The sequence below is a fragment of the Medicago truncatula genome, chromosome 3 (assembly GCF_003473485.1).
Source record: "Medicago truncatula cultivar Jemalong A17 chromosome 3, MtrunA17r5.0-ANR, whole genome shotgun sequence".
NCBI lineage: Eukaryota > Viridiplantae > Streptophyta > Magnoliopsida > Fabales > Fabaceae > Medicago > Medicago truncatula.
In genome coordinates, this window is record NC_053044.1 from 12690558 (window position 1) to 12715252 (window position 24695).

A 24695-nucleotide genomic window follows, 5' to 3' on the forward strand; every position below is an offset into this window, starting at 1 on the left:
AATAACCATATCACACAAAAGATCATTGGTGATTGATCAAAGCTTCAAATGACTGTATTTTGATGTGCTGGAAATTCACAACGTCTCTTTCACACCTCTATATAAAGGAGTGAAGACTTAGAGAATGACAAGGACTCAATAACAATTTACAAGTGCCAAAACTCTACTGAAATTGTTTTGCAATCAAAAGTTCACTTAGAATTTCTTATCAACTTTCATATCTTAGAAATTCTAGAGTCTTAAGAGTCTGTATCTGATTTTTATTGTGACACCACTTGTTGTATATCAAATGTTCAACCTCAAACATTTTTCTGTGTAATTCTGTTTGAATTAGAAGTCTCTTGCAGTTGTGCTTGAGCATTTGAAGTCTCTTGATTGTGTTCAGGAGCATAGGAAGTCTCTTGCAGTTGTGCTTTAGCATTTGAAGTCTCTTGCTAAGTTTAGTAGTGAGCAGTTGTAATCAGATATTACATTTTAGTGAACTCTCCTTGAAAGTGCAAGGGGGACAGGACTGACTTCCGGTTTGTAGAAGGAACCTATATAATTGTTTTGTGTCTTTCTTCTTTCTCTCTCTGTTTTTATCCGCTGCAAGATATTCTTGAACATCACTTCAGAAGTAGAATTCTATCTGCTTCTGATCAGTGTTTTCAGCTTAGGAGAAAACGAAAAAAAAGCTAACACAATTCAACCCTCCTTCTTGTGTTTTTCTCACCTTCAAAAGCTACTTGGAATAGCTTTTCATTTTGAGGCTAAAAATATTTTTTTTTACAAAATGGATTTTTTAAAAATCTAAAACAAACGTTTCTTTCACAAAAAAAAAAAATCTAAAACAAACGTTACAAAAGAAGGTGATTTTTTAGTTAAAAAAAAAATAGATTTTTTTCTTCAAAAAAGCCCAAACAAACGGGCCCAATTAAAGATTTATATAATATAAAAAACTTAATCGAAGTTTAACCTAGTTAGCCTCTTATAAATATAGCTGAACACACTATTTTGATAAAAGTGGAGAGAAACAACGCCGCTGCTTAGGCGTCCCTCTCTTTCGTTATGCTGATATCCAATTAGTACACGACGATTCTGTGCTACTTCATTCTAACCAGACCAGCAATACATATGAGGTTAATTTCCAGTCGTTCATCTATTCATGTCATCGATGTCATCTAATTGTTTATTTAATTATTTTCTTCTAACCAATTTTTTGTTCTTCTCTCCCTAACAGATTTATAAGTATCAAAACAAAACTTTATTCATGGAGTATCCGTGAGAGGTGAAATTGAATGAAAATTCTCAATGATATCTTATATTTCTACTCCTTCTATGATGATATGGTTAGATCTATTGTTCTTTTTGATAGGTTCCAACATAATTTTTAACGAATGTAATTTCTTTGATTAAATATGGATAGATCTGTAGCATCAAGATGATATCATTTTTAAAAGGTAATATCTGTTTGATTTGTATATATTCACCCTTATATTTTTTGCTATATTGAATTTTGAGTTGATAACTTTTATTTTGATATATAAATATTATGTATTATTTATTTTAATTTGTAAATTGCTTCAATCCCTTGACATGGTTTACTGAATATGTACAGAGAAAGAAAAAAGAGTCTTGACGATGTCATTCGTGAGGTACTTGTTCAATTGTTTATGTCACATGGTCACAATTACAATCGAGGTACCTTAAAAATACTATTACTATCATAATTTCAGCTAATGTTGTGTTTCTTCTCACTTTGCCAAATCTAGACAATGTCTTTGAGAGCTGGTATTATATGTTCCTTCAATATCTTCTGGTATTCCGATGCATCTCCATGGTACTTCATTATCTCAACAAAATAGAAATGGTAAACTTGATGTCTTCAATTTCATCATCATTACTTACACAAGACAGACAAATCGAGCCCTGCAGATAGAGAAAGTATGTGAAAAGCATTAAGATATTTTGGTTGAACCAATTCTTGATTTGGCTCAACAATAGTAATTTCATTTTCAACACTAGCTTTATCAGACTCAACATTTTCAGACACATTTGTAATCTTTGATAATAATCTACGTATCTCGACTGAAAACCAGGGGGACATTTGTATTCTCCCTTGTGGATTTTTCGATACAGTTCCATTAAATTCTGATCCTAAAATGGATAGTAACCGGCCAAAAGAACATATAAGATTACTCCTCAAGACCAAACATCAGCTTTTTCTCCATAATAACCTTTTCCACGGAGAACATATGGAGCTACATACATCGGAGTTCCACACATTGTTTGCAACATGTTGTAGCGATGAGATTCTATGACTGTGCTAAACCTGAAATCAGCTATTTTAAGAACACTGTTCTCGTCTAAAAGCAAGTTTTCAGGCTTCAAATCCCAATTGTAGACACCCTTCTTATGGCAAAAATCTAGAGCACTTACCAATTGTTGGAAGTATTGTCTTTCTTGATTATAATTGAAGTTACCTTTTAATATTTAGGGGAAAAGATCACCGCCTTTTGCATATTGTAAGATAAGGTATATCTTAGTTTTGGTGGCCAAAACCTCGTAAAGCCGCAAAACGTTTGCGTGTTTAACCCGTCCAATTGTTGCAATCTCCCGCTTTGTTTGAATCATCATTCTAGCTCTTAGGACTTTTTCCTTGTCAATAACCTTTACAGCAACCCTGTCTCTAGTTCGCAAGTCCCTTTCTTTGTAAACTTTAGCAAAGTTTCCTTGGCCTGGTTTTCTAAACTCATATCTATTCATCAATAATTTCCCCTCTGAATCCATTTCAAGATTAAAACCACAACACAAACCAAGTAGTTCAAATGATTTCCCTGGTAGAGATGTTTTATATTATCAACCAAAGATTAGGATTTACAATGTACTCCTCGTGCTTACATACTTGCTCCTCTAGATCTATCTAAAGGGAAGAGAAAGCCATGAAGTGATTGAAAAGTTAGAGAGCAGTGTTTATTATGTGAAAATAATGGTATCAACTCTAAACAACAATTATTTTGAAGTTGTTTAGACTTGTTTAGAGTTGACACCATTATTTTCACATAATACACATTGCTCTCCAACTTTTCAATCCCTTCATGGCTTTCTCTCCCCTTTAGAAGGTAGATCTAAAGGAGCAAGTATGTATCCACGAGGAATACATTGTAAATCCTAATCTTTGGTTGATAATATAAGACATCTCTACCAGGGAAATCATTTGAATTACTTGGTTTGTGCTTGTGGTTTTAATCTTGAAATGGATCCATATGGGAAATTATTAATGAATAGATATGAGTTTAGAAAAGCAAGAGGCCAAGGAAACTTTGCAAAAGTTTACAAAGCAAGGGACTTAAGAACTGGAGACAGGGATGTTGTAAAGGTTATTCACAAGGAAAAAGTCCGAGGACCTGGAATGATGGTTCAAACTAAGCGGGAGATTGCAACATTTGGATGGGTTAAACACCCAAATGTTTTGAGGCTTTACGAGGTTTTGGCCACCAAAACTAAGATATACCTTATCTTAGAAAATGCAAAAGACGGTGAGATTTTCCCCCAAATATTAAAAGGTAACTTCAATTATTATCAAACAAGACAATACTTCCAACAATTGGTAAGTGCTCTAGATTTTTGCCACAAGAAGGGTGTCTACCATCGGGATTTGAAGCCCGAAAACTTGCTTTTAGACGAGAACAGTGTTCTTAAAATAGCTGATTTCGGGTTTAGCACATTCATAGAATCTCATCGCTACAACATGTTGCATACAATGAGTGGAACTCCGATGTATGTAGCTCCATATGTTCTCCGTGGAAAAGGCTATTATGAAGAAAAAGATGATGGTTGGTCTTGTGTTGTAATCTTATATGTTCTTTTGGCCGGTTACTATCCATTTTATGATCATAATTTAATGGAACTATATCAGAAAATCCACAAGGGAGAATACAAATGTCCCCCTGGATTTCAGTCGAGATACGTAGATTATTATCAATGATTCTCAATCCCAACCTTGATAGTGAATTCAACAACAATATGCTACTTTGTCTGATGTTGTGAATGCCTACTACCCACATCTCTCCTCGACGTAATACCAATCCCATCCCTCATCTCCTTGAGTTCCCGTACTATGCTTCTTAACCGCATTTTTGCTCAACATATCAATCTTACTTCCACCTCAATAACTTGATAATGAAGCTTGTAAAACTCGGATCCATAAATAACAAGAAGAACGAAATCGGAGAAACAGAGGCAGAAAAACACTGAGGTTTTTAAAGCAGTTAAGGAGATGAAGGAGGCGTTGAAAATTCCGGCGAAAACCCGAAGAGGGTCCGCAAACAATTACCGCCGTGAAAAAATGGATTCCACAACCAGAACGGTGTGGCCTGGTACATCAATATGAAGTTATTGTTTATCATGGAGTGATTTTATAATCATTTTTCATATTGCTCAAAATTATCTATATTTGATCCAATGCTCTTCATAATATAGTTGGTGTGAACTGTCTAATTTTCGTTCAAAGTGTAACATTACATAACGTTGCAGGGTTGTACTCTTATAAGTGATGCATCCTTGTGCATGCTGACAATTACTTACTTGTGCTATATATCTCACATGTTAACGTATACTTCCCCAATTTTACTATCCATTTTTGAACAATGAGAATTACAAAGGAAGAAACATAAAATAATGTTGCATAAGAAAGCTTTCATCGCTTAAATATAACAATGAATTAAATTTATTTGCTTGAATATAAGTTGGGAACGATATATGTTCTGGACCGGTCAGAACACCAACCGCACGATGACACGTGGCCAAACATACACCGCATTAAAGCTCCGCTTTTGAAGGAGCACGTCAGCTTACATGCACCGTGCCACACAGGAGTGCGCCCTCGCGCGAGAATCACCTTACATGTGTCCTACTCTGTCCCAAATCACACGCCGCATAACCCGAAGACAGTTATGACCAGCGCACACATATATAAGGGTGAACTTGCTTCACCCTCAAGGTTCACATCACTTTTCACAACACTTCTTATACACTCTTTCTCAGTTCCATTAATGACGTGAGCGTCGGAGTACTAACATGGTTGTAGGCACCATTCGTTCCACCTCGAAGACTCTTCGCCGCCGTGCCGGAAGCCTTTACCGTCACACCGAAACATTCTCTGCCGCTGTTGCTACTCAACCGTTCTCACCGGACCGATCAATATAAACAATGAAACAATTGTACGGTGTTATCTCTCTAGATCTTATTATAAATCTTTGAGCGACTCATAAAGTATACTATAACCTTCTTATTGAAATGGCTTGTGGGATCTCTTCAATGTTACCTTGCGCCAGTTCTAATATCACCCGATCAAGACGAAGGATCATGTTAAAATACAATCAAATATTTTTCAAAATAATACTTACATAACTTTCTAGCTAAAATTTGTTTCTTTAATTCGTTATACTAGTGTAATTGCTAGAGGTTTCTTAAACATATAGCTTAGTTATAATTATTATTCTGTAGTTCAAAACACCACTTTCTATGCTTCAAAGTGAGAAAGTATCTTAAATTATTTTTAGAACAATGAAAAATGATTTTTTTTATGCTGAGTTTGTTTTTGGTGATTGGGTGATTAAGGGAAGAGAGAAGTTGTGGTCAAAGTTTCGTCCATTTGGTTGAGAAATTCAGGTATGCTTCATTTATCCAATGCTTCGTTTAAGTGGTTAAAAAATAGAGGGTTGGATTGGACAATTTTTTCTAAATTGGTGTTGATAGCGGTGTGTTTGATTTGCTAAAAAAACGTAACATTTTCTTTTGACCTGAATTTACTGTCAAGCAAGTGTTTCAGCTTGAAGGTAAACTGTTTACACATCGAGAATTCTCTTGACATATTTTTGGTTACTGAGATTATTGATAAACAGAAAAAGATGAGTGTTGCTACACTAAGATGTAGTGTCATTTTCCTTAGCAATCTGCAAATCCAAGCACACCAAGCAAGTGTTGTAAATTACATATAAAAAATCTACATACAATCTACATTTATGATGTCGTCGCATGGCACAAGAAGTATTATTCATCAAACAAAAAATCCATCAAAAAAATACACACCGATTAAAATACGTCTTTTGGAAACCGATTTCAAGCTAAAGAAATAAATCATTGTGGTCTGGAGTTGAAGACGCTCAGAAACGCTAAAATTCTTTGGAGACAAGAGTCAAGACATTATTGCAGGCGAAATATTTCAGATTTTAGGACATTAAAGGCTAAGTTGAATAGATTGTAAACTAATGAAACCAAAATATTGTTAGAAATACTCATTTTAACACACTCTTTCTGACATTCACTCTTATCAGGTGAAATACATGTAGATCACACCACTTTATGTGAGATCCATTCTCAAAGAGTACGTTAAAATGAATGTTGCTAGCGTTACTCATCGAAAAATGCCATTAAATATTCAAGAGTGTAAATACTACACACACATACATACCAATGTGTTGATCACAGGCACTCCAACCACAATTGCAGGGTATTTCAAGATCAACCTCTCACCACCATACTAAGGAAAGATCATCCAACCATGCCATTGATATATTATTAAATGTAAATATTCTGCAAAATATGTGCTTGAATCACTTAAACAGTTAGAGACTTCCACAAACCCCTACTCAAATAAGAGTACAGTTGCAAAACAACACAAATATTTTGTGGCAAATTTCCACAAACACTTTCAAAGAAGTCCAAAAGAGGAATCAAGAAGGTCATAAATGTCTTTTACAAAATGAGTACTAAAACCGAAGAAAATGCAGTTCCAACGAGTCTCTTTTTCTCTTTCTTCTTACCATCTTGCATCGACCATTAATAACGCCAGCAGTGCTTGAAGTAAAGGTTGTGATCCTATGATTCAAGAAAGACCCCTATTACATAGGAGATAAAAACATCAAAATAGAAAATGAAGAACAAAAATGCATAAAAAAAGAATGGACAGATTCTTTTGTGAAATAATAATAATAATAATAATAAACAAATTAGCTTCAACCTTGATGCCTAAAAGCTAGTACCATAAGTGACACAACAGTATGATATTTTGAAATAGATTCTAATACAATATGACTGATCAACCGTCGCTTCCCAAATTAGTTAGGGTAAACTTGAAATATCAAATATAACTAGGATTTTTTTTATTTTTTTGTTTCCCACAGGTTTCCCTCTACTGAAAGTAATTCTATTCGAGCTGCGTCAAACACTAAAACGTGAAAACGTGGAGATCCTGACCTTGATTCTCCACATTGTGGGAGTCTTGCCTTTTCTGCTAGACCCAATCAGCCAAATCTTGTTTGTTAACTCAATTTATTCTATTAGGAAACAGATGGTACTCATTACAACCTTCTAAAAAGGGGGAGGGTTCACAAACATATACTTAGCCAATTTGAACATTTATACAATACAATTACAAAGTATAACCACAACAGATTCCTTATCGCTAAAAAAGTTTTGACGTAAATTAAATTAATATCAGTTTGAAGAGAGTCTTGATTGAATACCACAAGACTTTTTCATGATAAAAAAGTCTTTTAAAATCCCTTAGAATCATGATCCAATACACCCCCCTAAATTAATATCAGTTTGAAGAGAAAACTGTTTTCATTTTCTCATATATGTACAGATTCCTTATCGATATTTGTAACCCACCCATTGACATGTTTCTCGATTTAAAATTTCGCTCTACTACTTTTTAAGACTTTTTCCCCTACATTTCAATTTTAAATAATGTTTTATCTTCCCAAATTGAGAACAATTTCATACTTTAGATTTGTATAAAATGTTATAAATACCAACCAAAGAGAGATCATTCAAGAGGTATTGAATTTCCTTTTGGAGGATTATCTTCAAGTCATAATAATATATAAAAACAACCCAAAACAAACTTATTCAATTTAGAGATTATAAAACGCTTAAAATTAATTAGAACTATTAAATCATTGAAGAGAAACTTACTTTCAAGAGGTTGAAACTAAGCTTTCAAAATAATCCCTGGTTTGAAACCACATTATTACATTGTCAAGAGATTTAATTTGGTCAACCCTTTTATCTCTCCAATTATAGATAATTGCATGGCTTGGTTGATTGCTTGCCATTATAAGTGTGTTGTCACTCTCAGAAAGGTACAACGGAAACAAGAACAATTGAGAACCATATTCCAGTAAATCACTGATGCCATAATCAATTTGAAGATCCTGAAAACTAATTTTGAGAAATTGAATCCAAGAATCTTGAACTCCGAATTCCAACATCATCCATAAAACAAAATGGGTTCCCTTGAAACGGTGAGAAAAACATAGACGATCCATCAATACAGTAACAGATGGCTCAACAGGTGGTATTTCAACAAAACCGTTGGGTGGCAACAACTGCCTAAATGTCTCTGTAGCCAGAACAAGTGATACGATCACAAATTGGTTGACTGAAATATCATTCCATTCATATTCATTCATATTTTTAATATTTCGAATAGCCAACCAGTTAACAGTGCCACTTACATACGCACCATGACTCGCAAATGGATGACAATAGAAACGGCTACGACAGAGTCCAAAAGGAACAACGGGAAAAGGAGGAATATCTCTCCAAACATTATCAGTCAAGCAGAAAACTTTTACCTTTTCGTCCTGTTCTGACGAGAAGGCAACCACCTTATAACCATCATTTGAAATATCATAGCCAAATGTATACCGAAAAAGGTTAGTTGAATACCCGAATTTTTCAGATAATGTATTTGTGGCTGGGTTCCAGAGACGGAACCACGTGTCTTTGTAGTTAGCGGCAGCATTCCTAGAAGCACCGGACAAACATATCAATCCATTGTAGGAACCAACAATATTGCAGCAATCTATATTACTCAATCGGTAATAAGGATCATTGAGAATGGTGATATCCTTCACATGATAGTAAAGTCGGTGGTGTGTCATGAAGGACGGACTCTCCAGCAAACGACTTACAGGAATGGATATGAGACTGTAATCAAAGTTGCCCCAGTCTGGTACTCGGAATGATCTTAGCAAAAGGTGGGTGTTCCGAGGCGATCGCCGAAGGTGCAGTTTAGCGAAGGAAGGATCATGAGAGATTAGGGTTTTCCATGATTTGCAAACACATTTGAATTGCATCAAAGTTTTGACAGGAAGTCGTGAAAGAATTTCTACGATAAGTTCATCAAGAAGGACTATCAGCGAGGTTGTAGCGCAGCAGTATGAAGGCGGAGACTTTGTCGAAGGAAGGCAATTCATAGTAGCAATGTTATGTATTTTGGTCACTAAAAAGAAAGCAGTGATGTTGTTGAAAACTGAAATCGAAATTGAAAGTGTGGAACCCTAACCTAATAAACCTTTGCGGAATTTCACAATCATCATCACGAGGTTTCTTTACGGAAAAGTAGTAAGAGGTTAAATTTTGTTTTATACCAACAAAAAAAGGGTTTCAAACAAGGAGACGTACTTCTACCGGACATCATGGATACATTCATTTATTTAATTTAAGGGTCGTGTTAACTTATGCCCTTAGAACACATGTTAAGCGTTAAATTTTTGCCACTGATGGTAAGCATTAATTGAAAAAAATTAATATTAGATTTTTTTAAAAGTAAATTAACGCAATTTTCGAGACATAATTTTTATTAGTGGAATGTTAACATATGCCCTAAGGACCCAAGTTAACATTTTCCTTTAAAAAATATACTTTATTGGATTATTATTGATACTCTTGAGATGCAAACAGATATTATAAAAAAATATATGCACAGAGATACTTATCTATAATTTTTTATATTTTTAAAGGAATAAAGAAAATAAAGATATTGAAAGATATGCATGTCAAGTGTTATGTGGCACATCTTTATTGACCAATGTCATATAACATTGGTATCCCAATGTACACAAGTGGTGCCCAATGAGTCAACGGTTTTTTTTTTTTCTTTCCAAGAACTTACTCCGTCATAAAATAATAGTTGTTTAAAGTTTGTGCACGATTTTTAAGGAAATGATTAATTGTGTTGATTCTAATGATAAAATTAGTATCATTTACTACAATACCCTTATTAATTGTACTTAGTGTAGTAGTTAATTTGGATAAAATTCAATAAATAAGGGTATAATAGTGAAAACAATAATAAATACTAGATTGACATTCTAAAGTGACAATTATTTTGAGACAGAAAAATCTTAAAGAAACAATTATTGTGAGACGGATGAAGTATTTTACAAACATATAAGTTTTAGTATAAAATTTTGTTACCATATCTTAGCCGTATCGTACTCTAAAATTTTAGAATTGTGTATCCACGTACCCGTATCATATCATACCCGCACTCGTACTACGTATCCAGACTTCATAAGTGAGAATTAATTAGTAGTAGAAAATATATTGTTATGTCCTCGTAAACTTAACTCGGTTGGTAGAGACATTGTATATTATATGCAAGGGTCGTGGTTCGAAATAGGACTTCCCACTTCTCTGTATTTAAAATATGTGAACTCTAACTACTAGGCTACTTGACAAAAAAAATACTATTATAGAAACGACAAGTAATTAAGGCACAAACATGCTTCAACCACTAAACTACTTGACCAAAAAAATGTACTATTAAAAAAATGACAACTAACGCACAAACACATAACAATTTGAGAACTAGTTACTCTATAATGGAGCAGTTAAAGTAGATATTGTACATATTGATACAAATTTAGTTGATCATTTGACGAAAGAATTAACTAAAGATAATGTCTTAAACACGAACACATCAATAAGATGTGTTATAAATCACAAGTGTGTTTTGTTGTATGTTCTAGAGCTTCTCGGTATTTTTGTTGAAATACATTTTTAGATATGTCTATAATACATTTGAGAAAACTAAAATAACATAAAGTTGCTACATGTTTGTAGATTGTTCTATTAATGTCTAGATTAAGGTAAAGCCTACATATCATACCCGCACTCGTACTACGTATCCAGACTTCATAAGTGAGAATTAATTAGTAGTAGAAAATATATTGTTATGTCCTCGTAAACTTAACTCGGTTGGTAGAGACATTGTATATTATATGCAAGGGTCGTGGTTCGAAATAGGACTTCCCACTTCTCTGTATTTAAAATATGTGAACTCTAACTACTAGGCTACTTGACAAAAAAAATACTATTATAGAAACGACAAGTAATTAAGGCACAAACATGCTTCAACCACTAAACTACTTGACCAAAAAAATGTACTATTAAAAAAATGACAACTAACGCACAAACACATAACAATTTGAGAACTAGTTACTCTATAATGGAGCAGTTAAAGTAGATATTGTACATATTGATACAAATTTAGTTGATCATTTGACGAAAGAATTAACTAAAGATAATGTCTTAAACACGAACACATCAATAAGATGTGTTATAAATCACAAGTGTGTTTTGTTGTATGTTCTAGAGCTTCTCGGTATTTTTGTTGAAATACATTTTTAGATATGTCTATAATACATTTGAGAAAACTAAAATAACATAAAGTTGCTACATGTTTGTAGATTGTTCTATTAATGTCTAGATTAAGGTAAAGCCTAGAAACATCAATAATTATCTTGTGTAGAAAAGGCAAACAAAAGCCTAGATAATTTTAGTTCTAGAAACATCTACAAGCACCTATAAATAAACTTATTTGGGTGCAATTGTATTCAAGCCTTTAAGCTTTTGAGATGCAATCTAAATAATATTGAAGGCTTCACCAAATCATATTCTCTTCTCCTACAATGAGCTTATTACTGATGCGTGTCCTCTTGTGCAATGTTACTAAACACTCCACCAGTATAGCTCCCTCAACTATATATTATCCAACAGTGGTATCAGAGCTGCGTTCAGTCATTAATAAGGCGTAGCAAAATATTAACTTGTGTCGCCAACTACATGTTCTACAACATGAATTCTACTAAACTAGAAATTCTTGGTCTAAGACTCAAACAGAAAAGGAGTATAGGTAGCCATAAGGATCTACTCTGTTCGAGTTCAAACCCAAAACTAAGAAGAAAATAGAGGAATTTAGGTTGCCTAACAGCCCGATCCTCTTAAGTTCATGTTTAACTAATGTCTCAAACCTATGGCGAATAAGACTCAAGTTCTGATAGAGCACAAGTCCAGGCAATAAATGAAAATGGAGACCTGCGACCTCTGACGCTCAACTGTTGAGTACAATCTTAGAAAGAAAAATGTAACTACTAGAGCAAGAATGAATCCCTATCAGGAATCTACTACATGAGTGACAAGGAGACTCACAAACAACTATGAAGCATGAATTTTCCCTGTCAGAAATTTTTCAACAATATCGACAAGGAGATTCACATGCAACCAAGCAGCCAGAGTGATCCTTGTTAGATGTCCTTAACAAGACCAACAAGGAAAATTACTAGAGCAACTAAGGAGAAAGAATGGTCCATGTCAGAAGGAGCTGATATCACAAATTTTCTATCACGGTGGATGTAACATGTCAAATTGATCATCTATAAAGAGTATCAATGCAGGAGGAGCTGATATCACAAATATATGTATGAGAAACTACGTACTACATTTGATGTTTTCGAAATATGCATCAAGGAGGAGTGTTGAAATATGATGCACATTTCTAGATATTTCTATAATACATTAGAGAAAATTAGAATAACATAAAGTTGCTACATGTTTCTAGATTGTTCTATTAATATCTAGGTTAAGTTACAGCCTAGAAACATCTATAATAATCTTGTGTAGAAAAGGCAAACAAAAGCCTAGATTATTTTAGTTCTAGAAACATCTACAAGCATCTATAAATAGAATTATTTGGATGCAATTGTATTCAAGCCTTTAAGCCTTTGAGATGCAATGTTAATAATATTGAAGGCTTCACCAAATCATATTCTTCTCTTCTCCTACAATGAGCTTATTATTAATGTGTGTCCTCTTGTGCAATGTTACTAAACACTCCACCACTATAGCTCCCTCAACTATATATTTTCCAACAATTTTCAACAATTACCAGCTCTAAGGGTGTCTGCTACATTTACATCTTCCTGTATCTCCTCCCCTACTTTTCCTTCTAAGTTATCCTCTTCAACACTTACAACAATGAAGGTGTCTCCAACACAACTTAGTATTTTAAAAAATTTCTGGCTCGGAGGTTGTTTGCTTCACAACTACATCTTCCTGCATCTTCTACTTATCTTTACCTTTTGAGTTATCTTCTTCAACTTTCTACGACTTCTTCTTTAGTGTAAATGCCTAACCAAAAAGTTCCAGAATGTAATCAGGGAACATATAAAAGTTTTGGCTTAAATGCTCTTTTGGTCCCTTAACTATTTAATTGGTATCGCTTTGGTCCCTTAACTAAAAAAAAGATTGTTTGAGGATTTTAAGTTTTTTTTAGTCTCGTTTTGGTCCCTTCTGTTAGGTTTCCGTTAGGGTTTTAAAAAAAAGTTAACTCTTGGACACGTGTCACCTTGTAATTGGCTCTGAGTTTTTTCTTTTTTTTTTTACAAAAAAGTTATTATTATTTTTTAAAAATATTTTTTTTTGTCAAAAAAAAATATCTCAGAGCCAATGACAAGGTGACACGTGTCCACACTTAACGTTTTTTATTAAAACTAACGGAAACCTAACAGAAGGACCAAAACAAACTAAAAAAAACAACTTAAAATCTTCAAATAATCTTTCTTTTAGTTAAGGGACCATAGCGATACCAATTAAATAATTAAGGAACGAAAAGAGCATTTAAGCCAAAAGTTTTCCTTAGGGTAGCTTGTCAAATCAAAAGCCACATGCTTCGTAGCATCACCACATCTCTTTATATAGCTCTAGAAGTCTTGACTAACGTTTCTGAATTCGCCAAATTCTTTCTTTATTACCATTTCTTAAGGTTGAGAGTTGCAACTCCTACCCGCTCTGATACCGTCAAAGTAAACTCAGAACTCATGGAAAAAGGAAAAACTTCATTGATTTATTAACTTAAAAATGAAAATGATGCACTGAGTTGCTATATATTCAAGAGTGAACTAGCCTAACTGTCTAACAAACTAAGATAGCTCAGCAACAACTAAGATAACAAACTCCAAGGCAAGTAAAAACTTGCTAGTGTCTTCATTATTTGATAGATTGTATAAATTTAGTCTCCATATTGATGATAGGTCATATTTTGATAGTATAAAAGGATTTTCTTAATTTGAAATCCTTTAATGGTTCAAACTCACTTGTTGTGTAAGTATATTTTTTTTAGGCTAAAATATGGTTTTGGTCCCTGCAAATATGTCTCGTTTTGGTTTTAGTCCCTGCAAAAAAATTTTGTTGTTTTTGGTCCCTGCAAATATGTCTCATTTTGGTTTTGGTCCCTGGCTCCACTTTTGTGATAATTTGCACACGTGGCACATGATGACTGAACCATTTATTAGAGAAATAGTCCCTGCAAAATCTTTTGATTTTGTAAAAGGTCCCTGCAAAATATTTTGTTTTTGGAAATAGTCCCTGCAAGGACTATTTCCAAAAAAATAATATTTTGCAGGGACCAAAAACAACAATTTTTTTTTACAGGGACTAAAACCAAAACGAGACATATTTGCAGGGACCAAAACCATATTTTAGCCTTTTTTTTATAAGCAATTTAATTATTAATTAAATAGAAGGGGTACTCTAACCTATTTACATTCTGCCACCAAGCAGAATCTCTTTCACCACCAAACCGCAATCTCCCTCCTTCCTCACCATATCGAGCACCTAACATTTTGTGCCATAAAACTCTTCCTTTCTTCCAACATCCTTCATCACCATTTGCCAAATAAAGCTAAATTAAACTCATTCAACCTCCTAACGTTGAAACTATCATTCTCTTTTTTCAAACATAAAGTATATGTGTCTGTCTTTACAATTCAAAACCAAAGTGGCCTCATGTAACCATGAATCATATGCATTAATGCAAAACAACGTTTTTTATGAAAATTCACCTTTAAATCAAACATCTCTTAAAAAAAAATTAAAACGGCTTTCTAACGTAGACTAAAAAAACCCTTCATCAGTTTTTTTTTAAAGTCGTACAAAAAAAATATAGAATGTTACAATGCAATGAATATTGATTATACTAAATTAACGGATCTAAATAAATACATTGATGTGAATATTATAACACACTATCATTTACATGGAAATTAATTATATGTGTTTAAATTCAAATAAATGTCTCCTTCAAAAATAAATTCAAATAAATGACAAAGGTTCGGTACATAAAGAAAATCTTAAAAAAAAGTTCACAACTCACCACTCTTTTCACTCAACCACAAAGTTGTTGATTCAACTTTTGTTGCCATCGTGATAATCTTATCGGTGAGTGATGTGCAAATACTTTTTTAATCATGAGAGATGTCCTCTAATCCAGACGAGTCTTCAGAGTCCAACTCACATAAAAAAATTATCAGAAAAAAAAACTGTTTTATTAAAATGTCAATTTTAAATTTCTATAGTAGTCATTAAAAAGCCTCAATTAGTTTTTTCAAACTGAGAAGACTAAATTTTGGAAAATTTTAAAAGAAAAAAATTGTATTGAAGAACATGAGAATATCATATAACTATATAAGTTTAATATACTCAAATTCTAACAACTTATCGTATAGATCTAATCACGGAATCTGAAAAATATTTTTAAGCATATAGTGAGATAGAGGCTAAATTTTCTAATTTATTTTTTGAAACTAAAAGTGCTTTTATTTTTTCTTAGCAATTTGGGTCCCAATTTTCATAGAAAACTAAAAAATTTCTTCATTCAAAATTCAATTGTGTCATCATTCACTATGTTAACCTGTAAATATGCGATATCATATTTCTAATCAAACATTTTTTTAAGAAATATATAATACCAATTAACAGCTCATTATTGTATTTATAGCAATAGAAATGACAATCAAATGGTTTCAACATAAAGATGTATACGACAACATGTATTTCAAAGTAAATAAGGATGCAAACTTTCTTTTGCAAAAAAAAAAAAGAAGAAGAAGCGGACTTTCTTGCCTTTTAAATTCGAAACATTGACCTTTATTTCCTTTATTTGCATTCCCACATATTTCATCTATTGCAGATCAAAATTTGTAAATTTTTTTTGTTGTGTACGTATGTAACTCATTTACTAAAGACAAAAAGTGAAGGAATTTGAAACAATATAAGCATGCATTTTTTCAGCTCATCATAACACATTGGCATTTTTCCATGGTTTGATACCACTAACGACCAGACGTGAAAGAATTTGAAATAAAATAAAAATTGCAATAGTTTTTTTATTTAATATAAAATCCAAGCAAATGATATAAAAAAAAGCTAAGAAGACAATTCATCATAATGTTCAGAGTTCTCCAGAAGTATACAATAGGTTGGATCACCAGATTTGGCTAAGAGAAACCTCACAAAAACCTTAAGAATTAGGTATACGGGTCATCTCGCTAACATATTGCTTAAAATCTACTCTTGCATCCAACCTAGAAGTTTAACTCTCACATGACACATTAACATCTCTTTTTAAGTGTGAGACACTTTGTATTTGTGACTTTGTGAGATAGCCTAATAAGGTCAGAGGCACAACATGGTAAAAAAGGTGGGTTGGTGGCAACTTCAAAGAGGAATGTTTCTGTTCTTTCTTTCATTAGAAGAGAGATAGTAAATTAGAAAAAGAAATAAGATGAAAAAGAAATTTGAACACAGTGAAGTAATAAGGAAAAATAATAAGTTGGTGTTAATTTATGGGTTTGTTGAAGAAGTTGGAGATTTCTCGCTAATTATACTACCAAAATATTAGAGTTATTAAAAAAAATATCAATTTAAAATGTCTAATAAAGATGTACTTTGTTAACTTAGTATAATACATCTATGTTTTCCTTTTGTGAGATCCCACAAAAGACCAAAGATGAATTTTTTTTTAATTTTTTTTAATAAAGGAAGAAAATGCTAAAGCATCAAGAGAAAGTTACGACTTCTCAACTATGTTGACACCTCATAACTAGCTTGTTCATTTGTCCAAACTCTAAAGAGGGCGAAGAAATTTGAAATAATAAAGGTTAAAAAAAAAAAAATTGAACGAAAACGAATGACATTTAAAGTATCAAATTTAAGATAAAAAAACTAACAAAACAAACCATTGTAATGTTTTGTCAAAAAAAAAAAAAAACCATTATAATGTTTGTGCTTCCCATAGAGCTTACATTGGTTGTATCATCGTATTAGACTATGAGAAGTCACACACGTGAGATTAGTATTATATCATCATTCAAAATATCTAGGCGCGCGCGCGCAAACACACACACACAGAGATATATATATATATATATATATATATCTGTGTGTGTGTGTGTGTCATCTCACTTATATGTTATTCAACATCTACTATTCCATCAATTGTAGAACTTTAACTCATATTTGACATATTAGCATTTCTCCCCCAATTGTGTGACTCCCACGTCCGTAAATTTATGACATAGTCAAATAAGGTCAAACATAAGTTCCTTTCTCTCATGAGAAGTGAGAAAGAAAATTAGATTTTTTTTTTAGATTGAGATAAATGATACCGGTAAAAAAATTGTGTTTTGTCCACGAGGTTATAAAGAATAAAGTGAGTGGAAGAAGTTCGAGATTTTTTAGTAATTAATTTACCCAAAAATTAGGCTTAAGTAAAAAAAACACAATAACATTTAAAAAATTCTAATAAGCACACATTTTGTTAATTCAGCATAACACAATAGAGTTTTTCTATGGTTAAATCTCACCAAAGACAAAAGGTGAAGAAATTTAAAATAATAAGGATTGATAAATAAAAAATACATGGAAGCGAACAACAACAAAAAATTTAAATTCAATATAAAAATTAAACATCTACTCTTATATTGGTCATCTCATTTATAAGTGTCTCAACGTCTACTCTTGCATCTAATGTGGAACTTTAAATTACAATTGATACATTAACATATCTCTCTTAATTGTGAGACTATGCGTCTATGATGTGGTGACATAACCAAATAAGGTCAGGCGGAGGTACTCCCTCCGTACTCCCTCCGTCCCATAATAACTGAGCCATTTTCTAAAACAAAGTGTCCCAAAATATTTGAGCCATTTCACTTTTCAATGCAATATTAATTATTATTTTTCTCTTCACAACGCTTATTAATACCACTTTCATCACTCCTAATTCAATATAATCCACTTTGCATTTCTAATAGTGGAGAATGCACCAATAGACCCTCCGGTCACTATTATAAGCAAAAACTTACATTTTAGATTCATTCAATTAATGATGTATATGGTCTTTATTATAGACCACATACATCATTTAATGAATGTATCTAAAATGTTAATTTTTGCTTATAATAGTGACCGAAGGGTGTACTTAACAAGAGCACTTAAAAGCATTTTTATCTCTCCTTCATTTAACATTTTTCTTAATATGTGTGAAATGAGCAAAAGACTCAGTTAATCCGGGATGGAGGGAGTGTAACATGATTAAAAAGATGGATTGATGGCGATTTCATGAAGAGAGGTTTATGATTCTAAATTTCAAGAGAAGAGAGAAAGAAAATTGTGAAAAGAAAGAATACGAAAAAGTAATTTGAAAATAAGATAAATGATTGGGAAAAAAGAGTAGTGTCTTCTTCATCCGTGAAAGTATTGAAAATAAAGTGAATTATTGGTAATTTTATGGCTTAGTTGAAGGAGTTAAAAATTTATGAGTAGTTATTTCACAAAAAAAAAAAAACAAAAAATAGACTCAATTGAAAAATCTCACATAATTTTAAAATATCGTTTTGTCAACTCAGCAAAACACATGATTTTTTTTATTGCTAGATCCCCCTAAAGAGCAAAAGGGAAGGTATTTTAAGTAATAGAGGTTGGATAAAAACATTTCAATGAAAGTGAATAACATCCAAAAATGTATATTTAATATCAAAAAATTTATGCAAATGAAATCCAAAAACTATCAAAACAGTTCATCATGATGTTCCGAGTTCTTACAGTGTCTACAATGAGTTTGATCATCACATTTTACTAAGAGAAACCCCACACGTGAAATTCGCATCATATTTAAACCTAAAACCTTAAGACATTGGATATAGTAGTCATTTCACTTATATGTTTGCTTATTATCTACTCTTACATATAATGTAGAAGTTTAAATCATACATGACACATTAATGTCTATCCCTTAGGTGTGAGACTATATGTATTTGTGATATGATATGATGATCAAATAAGCTCAAAGGCACAACATGGTAAAAAATATGGTTGGTGATAGTTTCATAGAGGGATGTCTTTGTTCCTTTCTTTCAAGAGAAAAGAGAAAGTAAATTAGAAAAAGGAAGAAGATGAAAAAGGAATGTCTACAAGAGAGAAATAATAACGGAAAAACTAAGGAGTGTGTGCTTTATTCTTCAAAAATGTTGAAGCGATCCACCACCACAAAGCATTTCCGCTCTCCAAAAATGTTGAAGCGTATATGATATCACCATTGGGAATTACAGGGGAGACAACACTTGTGTGATTCGATACATTGCAGAGAAGCAATCACACAAGTGAGAATGATGTCGCATCTTCATCCAAAATTTTAAGGTTTTGGTATATGAGTTTTTTTTCACTTATTTGTTCTTCGATCTCCAATATTTTATCGAATGATGTATGACACTTTCTTTTTGTTGTGTCCGGGGATTGAATCTCGGACCTTGCATATATTATGCATTGTCCATACCACTTGAGCTAAGTTCACGGGAACTTTAACTGACACTTAATACATCACAATATTCTCTCCATTAAATATGATGAAATTCTAGCCCATGCTTGACACGGGTGTCCAAACTAGTTTGAAATTTCTTTAATGGTTCAAACTCACTTTGTTGTGTAAGTATATTTTTTTATAAGCAATTTAATTATTAATTAAATACAAGGGGTACTCTAACCTATTTACATTCTACCACCAAGGAGAATCTCTTTTCCACCAAACCGCAATCTCCCTCCTTCCTCACCATATCGAGCACCTAACATTTTGTGCCATAAAACTCTTCCTTTCTTCCAACATCCTTCATCACCATTTGCTAAATAAAGTTAAATTAAACTCATTCAACCTCCTAACCTCCAAACTGTCATTCTCTTTTTTCAAACATAAAATATATGTATCTTTGTTTACAATTCAAAAACAAAGTAAATCGTATTGTTCATCTCTATCTGTGTGTGTTTATAAGTCCGGATTTGAGTTCAGGATTCCACATAAAATGATGTTACAATCAAACCAAAAGAATTTGATACCTGCTTCTTTTTAACAAGCTATTGTTAATGATCAATGGTGCAAATTTGCTCGCCATAAAAATAAAATAATAATAATACGTGTGAAAACCAAAACACCTTAAACCAATTCCACTTCAAGGATGCATACTTTGATTGTGACCCTTATAATAATAACATAAAACAATTGCACTTCAAGGATGCATACTTTCTTTTGAATTTTAATTTTAAAAAATACCTTAATCCTCTACAAAAAAACAAAACACGTTAATCTCCACTCGTTAAATATGCTTGTTTATGGAGACAATTGTGGCCCATGATGTAAGCGCAAATTGCAAATCATACAACATAAAATAAAAATAAAAAAATAGAACTAAGAAAATGATGGGCATCCTGATTGATTTCCTTTAAATGATTGTTTTTCTTCTAAGAAATGATTGGGATTTTTGTTGGTATAAAAAGATTTTTTTTTTATCAAATAAAACGAATGGTTTTTCTGTTCTTTTTTAAGTATCATTTTTGAATAGTAACGCCAAATAAAGGAAGTGTATTTTTATATTTTTTTTTCTATTATACCCTCAGTTTTTTAATAACAAAAAATGAATTTTATTTATAAAAAAGAAACTGTTTAAAAGAACAAACTTTGTTTAAAATAACAAATTTTACTTTTTCAAATAGCATTATATGTTTTATTGAAAAAGAATATATAAATGACAATTGTACCCATAAAATATTAAAAACATTAAATTCACAGTCAAACAACACTTAAATTCGCACTCACGTGTGTAAGAAACATTTGATTTTTTTGATTCATTGCATAAATTGTGTATTTGGTGTATATTCTAGACCAAATACATCAATTACTCGATGAATCTAAAAAATCAATTTTTTCTTATAAATAGGACCGGAGAGAGTATTTAACGAGTGGAGATTAACAAACACTTTTCTATCCGATGTGGGACATATAACTCACACTTGCACACAACAATATCCTCTCAAGCGTGAGTCCGTAAATTCATCATGCTCACCCCTCAAACGAAAGCTCTTTCATGCACACACTTATACTTGTACCGTCGTTGCTGCACACAACGGAATTCGTCGCTTAAACACTCTTTGTCAAGTAGACTTTCGACAGAATGAGCTGGTTGAATCCTTCGTCGACCTCGGCTTTTATACAAATTTGATAGAACAAATAGAGAGAAAGTGAAGAAACATATAAATGCAAGGTTTGAGAAGACCAAAGAGAACAGAAGAACTGAAAAATAAACTTTATTAACTTGAGAATATAATACTTCTTATATTATTTAGGTCAAATGTCTCTAAAGGTCCTTTAAGTTTTTCGTTTTTCTCAAAGTGGACCTTTAAGTTTCAAAAGTCTCAAACAAGTCCTTTTAGTTTTTGAATCGTTTCAAACAAGTCCTTTTAGAGGATGACGGTGATGATTTAGATGATAGTAACAAAGAGCATTATCCACCATTTGCCATGCCTAAAAAGATGACTAATTTTAAGTGGGTGTTAGGTGCCAGATTTGGTACCAAAGATGAGTTCAAGGAAGCAATTACCAACTATGCTATCTACAATAGGACTTGTTTGAGACTTTTGAAACTTAAAGGACCACTTTAGGAAAAACGTAAAACTTAAAGGACCTTTAAATGCATTTGACCTATTATTTATTAGTAACTAGGCATAAGTATTTATATACAAAACTGTTACAAACTTTATAACAAACTAGTTATCTTCGGTTTACTTAACCAACAAGTTTACCCTTGTTTTCCCTCAACTTCTAACTAACTCAAAATATAAACTCTAACTAACTGAATTTATTAAACTCCTAATACACCTCCTAATTCATTATTTAGAGGTTTTAACCATTTATAACTTGTTTCTCAAGTATTCAAAGTTGTTAGTCTTCAAAGGCTTTGGTAAGTAAGTTTGCAACTTGCTCCTCTGTCTTGCAGTGCTAGATCTTCAGTTTGTCATTAACAGACCTGCTATCAATTAGTAATTCCATCTTCTCTTCTTCTTCTAGCTTCATTTCTAGCATAAGCATGTTGATCCATTGTTCTTGAAAAGCTACTATAGAAGCTGCACTTAAGTGAGAAGTTGTAGGTTTCTCCATGTGCCTGCTGATCAAACCTACTCCATATGCTATATCAGGTCTTGTATGGCACATATATCTCAAAGATCCCAAAATTTGATCAGGAATGTGCCTGAAACATAATAAACCAAACACCCCGAGATGATGAACATTTGAATTAATTCCTTCGGCACAAATTGTGGAGGTTGAACACTTTATAAGTGTGAGGACCCATAAACCAATTGCATTAAGGTTTTTGATAAGAGTGTGGACTCACTCTTACTTATGTGGTTGTTCTAGTCTGGATGTAGTCCCCTAGCTCTCCTCATGACCCAACAATAAATTTGGTTTAACAATATGATGGTAGACTTATGGAGCAAAGTGATAAACAGGGTCTTGAGTTCGATTTCCACATCGAGTAAGCATTAACAAATTAACATACTAACGTTGTGTGTTTAGAAAAATCGCTTAAAAGAGGCCACATTTCTCGCTAGTCCCGTTATTTATTTTCATGTACCTAATTGTATTGAAACTTTGATTATCACTTATATGTTATAAGCACTTTCCTTTCAAAAGAAAAACCGCTTAGAAGGATCGGTACGAATTTGTTTATATTTTACAAAGAAAATAGTGCACGATTGTAAAAGATTACTATTATAATTTTTTTAATTTATGTAAAACAAAGCATGTTTTCATTTGACTATAAAAAGTACTTTTTCTTTCAAAAAAGTTGTTTAAACCTTTTCAAGAAAAATCCACTCAATCTAACTTTTATAAAACTTAAAAATATGACTAGTCAGATTTTATTTTGATTTGAAAGCTTCAGTAAACAACTATCACTTTTTTGAAGTGGTAGATTTTTTTATGGGGGAAGAGATAGTTTTAAATAAAACGTGGTGGTTTAAAAAAAAAATTCTTTTTCTAATATAAAAAAGCTATTTTTAATAGGTAATTTTCAAATTTGTTACGTTCATTTTTTGAAGTGAGAAATATTAGTTGTTATTTTTTATCCCCAACAATTCAGAGCCCGGTGGTTGTATTATTGACAATTTTCATTTAAAAAGTATTGAAAAAAAATATTCAATAGCACTTATAGCGACATACTTTTAAGTTGTAGTTAAATATACGAGCAATGTTTTAAAAATGACTTTTATCTATAGACAAGTAGACATTTATCTATGAACAATACATAATGGAAAGCGACATTATGTATTCCAAACTTTTTATTATGGAAAAAATGATATTAGTGACATATTTTGTCTGTAAATACACGTTTTTTTTTTTCATTTATTTTTCAAATTTTTAAGTTTGAGGTCTTGTGTCAAAGATCTTGATGTACTTACATATGACCGACCCTAACTTCGAGAAGTGTCTTACACAATAAGATAAACATTATTATTATAGTATATTCAAGAAAACCCCTATCAAAAATAGTTTTTCCCTTAAATATAACTTACATTTTGAGATAGAAACGAAAATATCATCCGGTGGAGAGATTCCAATGTATCTATTAAAATACTACCAAACTATAAAACAACTAACTAAATCACATCATTTTTTTTATTTGTTTCTGAAATACAGCAAACAAAAAATCAAATAAAATAAATCAAACATCTAAAAACAAAAATAAAGAAACAAAATTAAAACAAATAAGTAAAGTTTATTGCCTTGATGAAAAGTTCAACCATCCTCAACAACGACGTCAAAAATATGATGACAAATTTGACATATACACCAGACCTTAAACTTTCATTTTTGCCTGTCCTCAAGCAACAAAAGAAAACAAATTTTAATTTTTTTCATATTTTTCAGGAAAAAATACCTTTTCAAAGAGGTTGCTCAGATCATCATCTCGTCCCATTTACAGACTTGACTAACATACACCTTTGATGCAAGTGGGAGAGACTTAGACAACACATCTCATACTCTCAACAACACTCTTTTCCATAATACATGTATGTATCTTCTAAAGTCAGTAGGGCTGGTCACGACATTTGTCTTCTCCAGTTGTCATATAAATGTACCTTGCTATATACACACTTTGGAAATTGTATATCTAAAACACCTTTCTAAACATAATCTCTTATAAATTGATGTTTGATCTCAATGTGCATGACTCTTGAATGAAGAATAGGATTCTTAGACAAACAGATAGCAGAAGCATTATCACAATAAATTGGAATACTGGTTTCACATATTTGATAATCCTTTAATTGATGTTTCATCTAGAGCAGTTGTGTGCAACAACTAGCAGCTGAGATGTATTATGCTTCTGTTATAGACAATGGAATAATTGATTGTCTTTTACTAGCCTAAGATATCAAATTTTCACCAAGGAATTGACAATTCCACTGTTGGA

At 32.2% G+C, this 24695-nt stretch overlaps 1 protein-coding gene and 1 pseudogene across 1 annotated transcript; one reads left to right on the top strand and one right to left on the bottom strand.

The window, feature by feature from the left end:
- Positions 1 to 1671: 1671 nt before the first annotated feature.
- LOC120579746 (CBL-interacting protein kinase 2-like) lies at positions 1672 to 2938 on the bottom strand (annotated as a pseudogene).
- Positions 2939 to 3179: 241 nt separating this feature from the next.
- LOC120579707 (CBL-interacting protein kinase 26) lies at positions 3180 to 3978 on the top strand. Its single transcript, XM_039832392.1, has one exon. The coding sequence runs from the start codon at positions 3236 to 3238 to the stop codon at positions 3965 to 3967; it is 732 nt and encodes a 243-aa protein (XP_039688326.1). The 5' UTR covers positions 3180 to 3235; the 3' UTR covers positions 3968 to 3978.
- The last annotated feature ends 20717 nt before the right edge of the window (positions 3979 to 24695 follow it).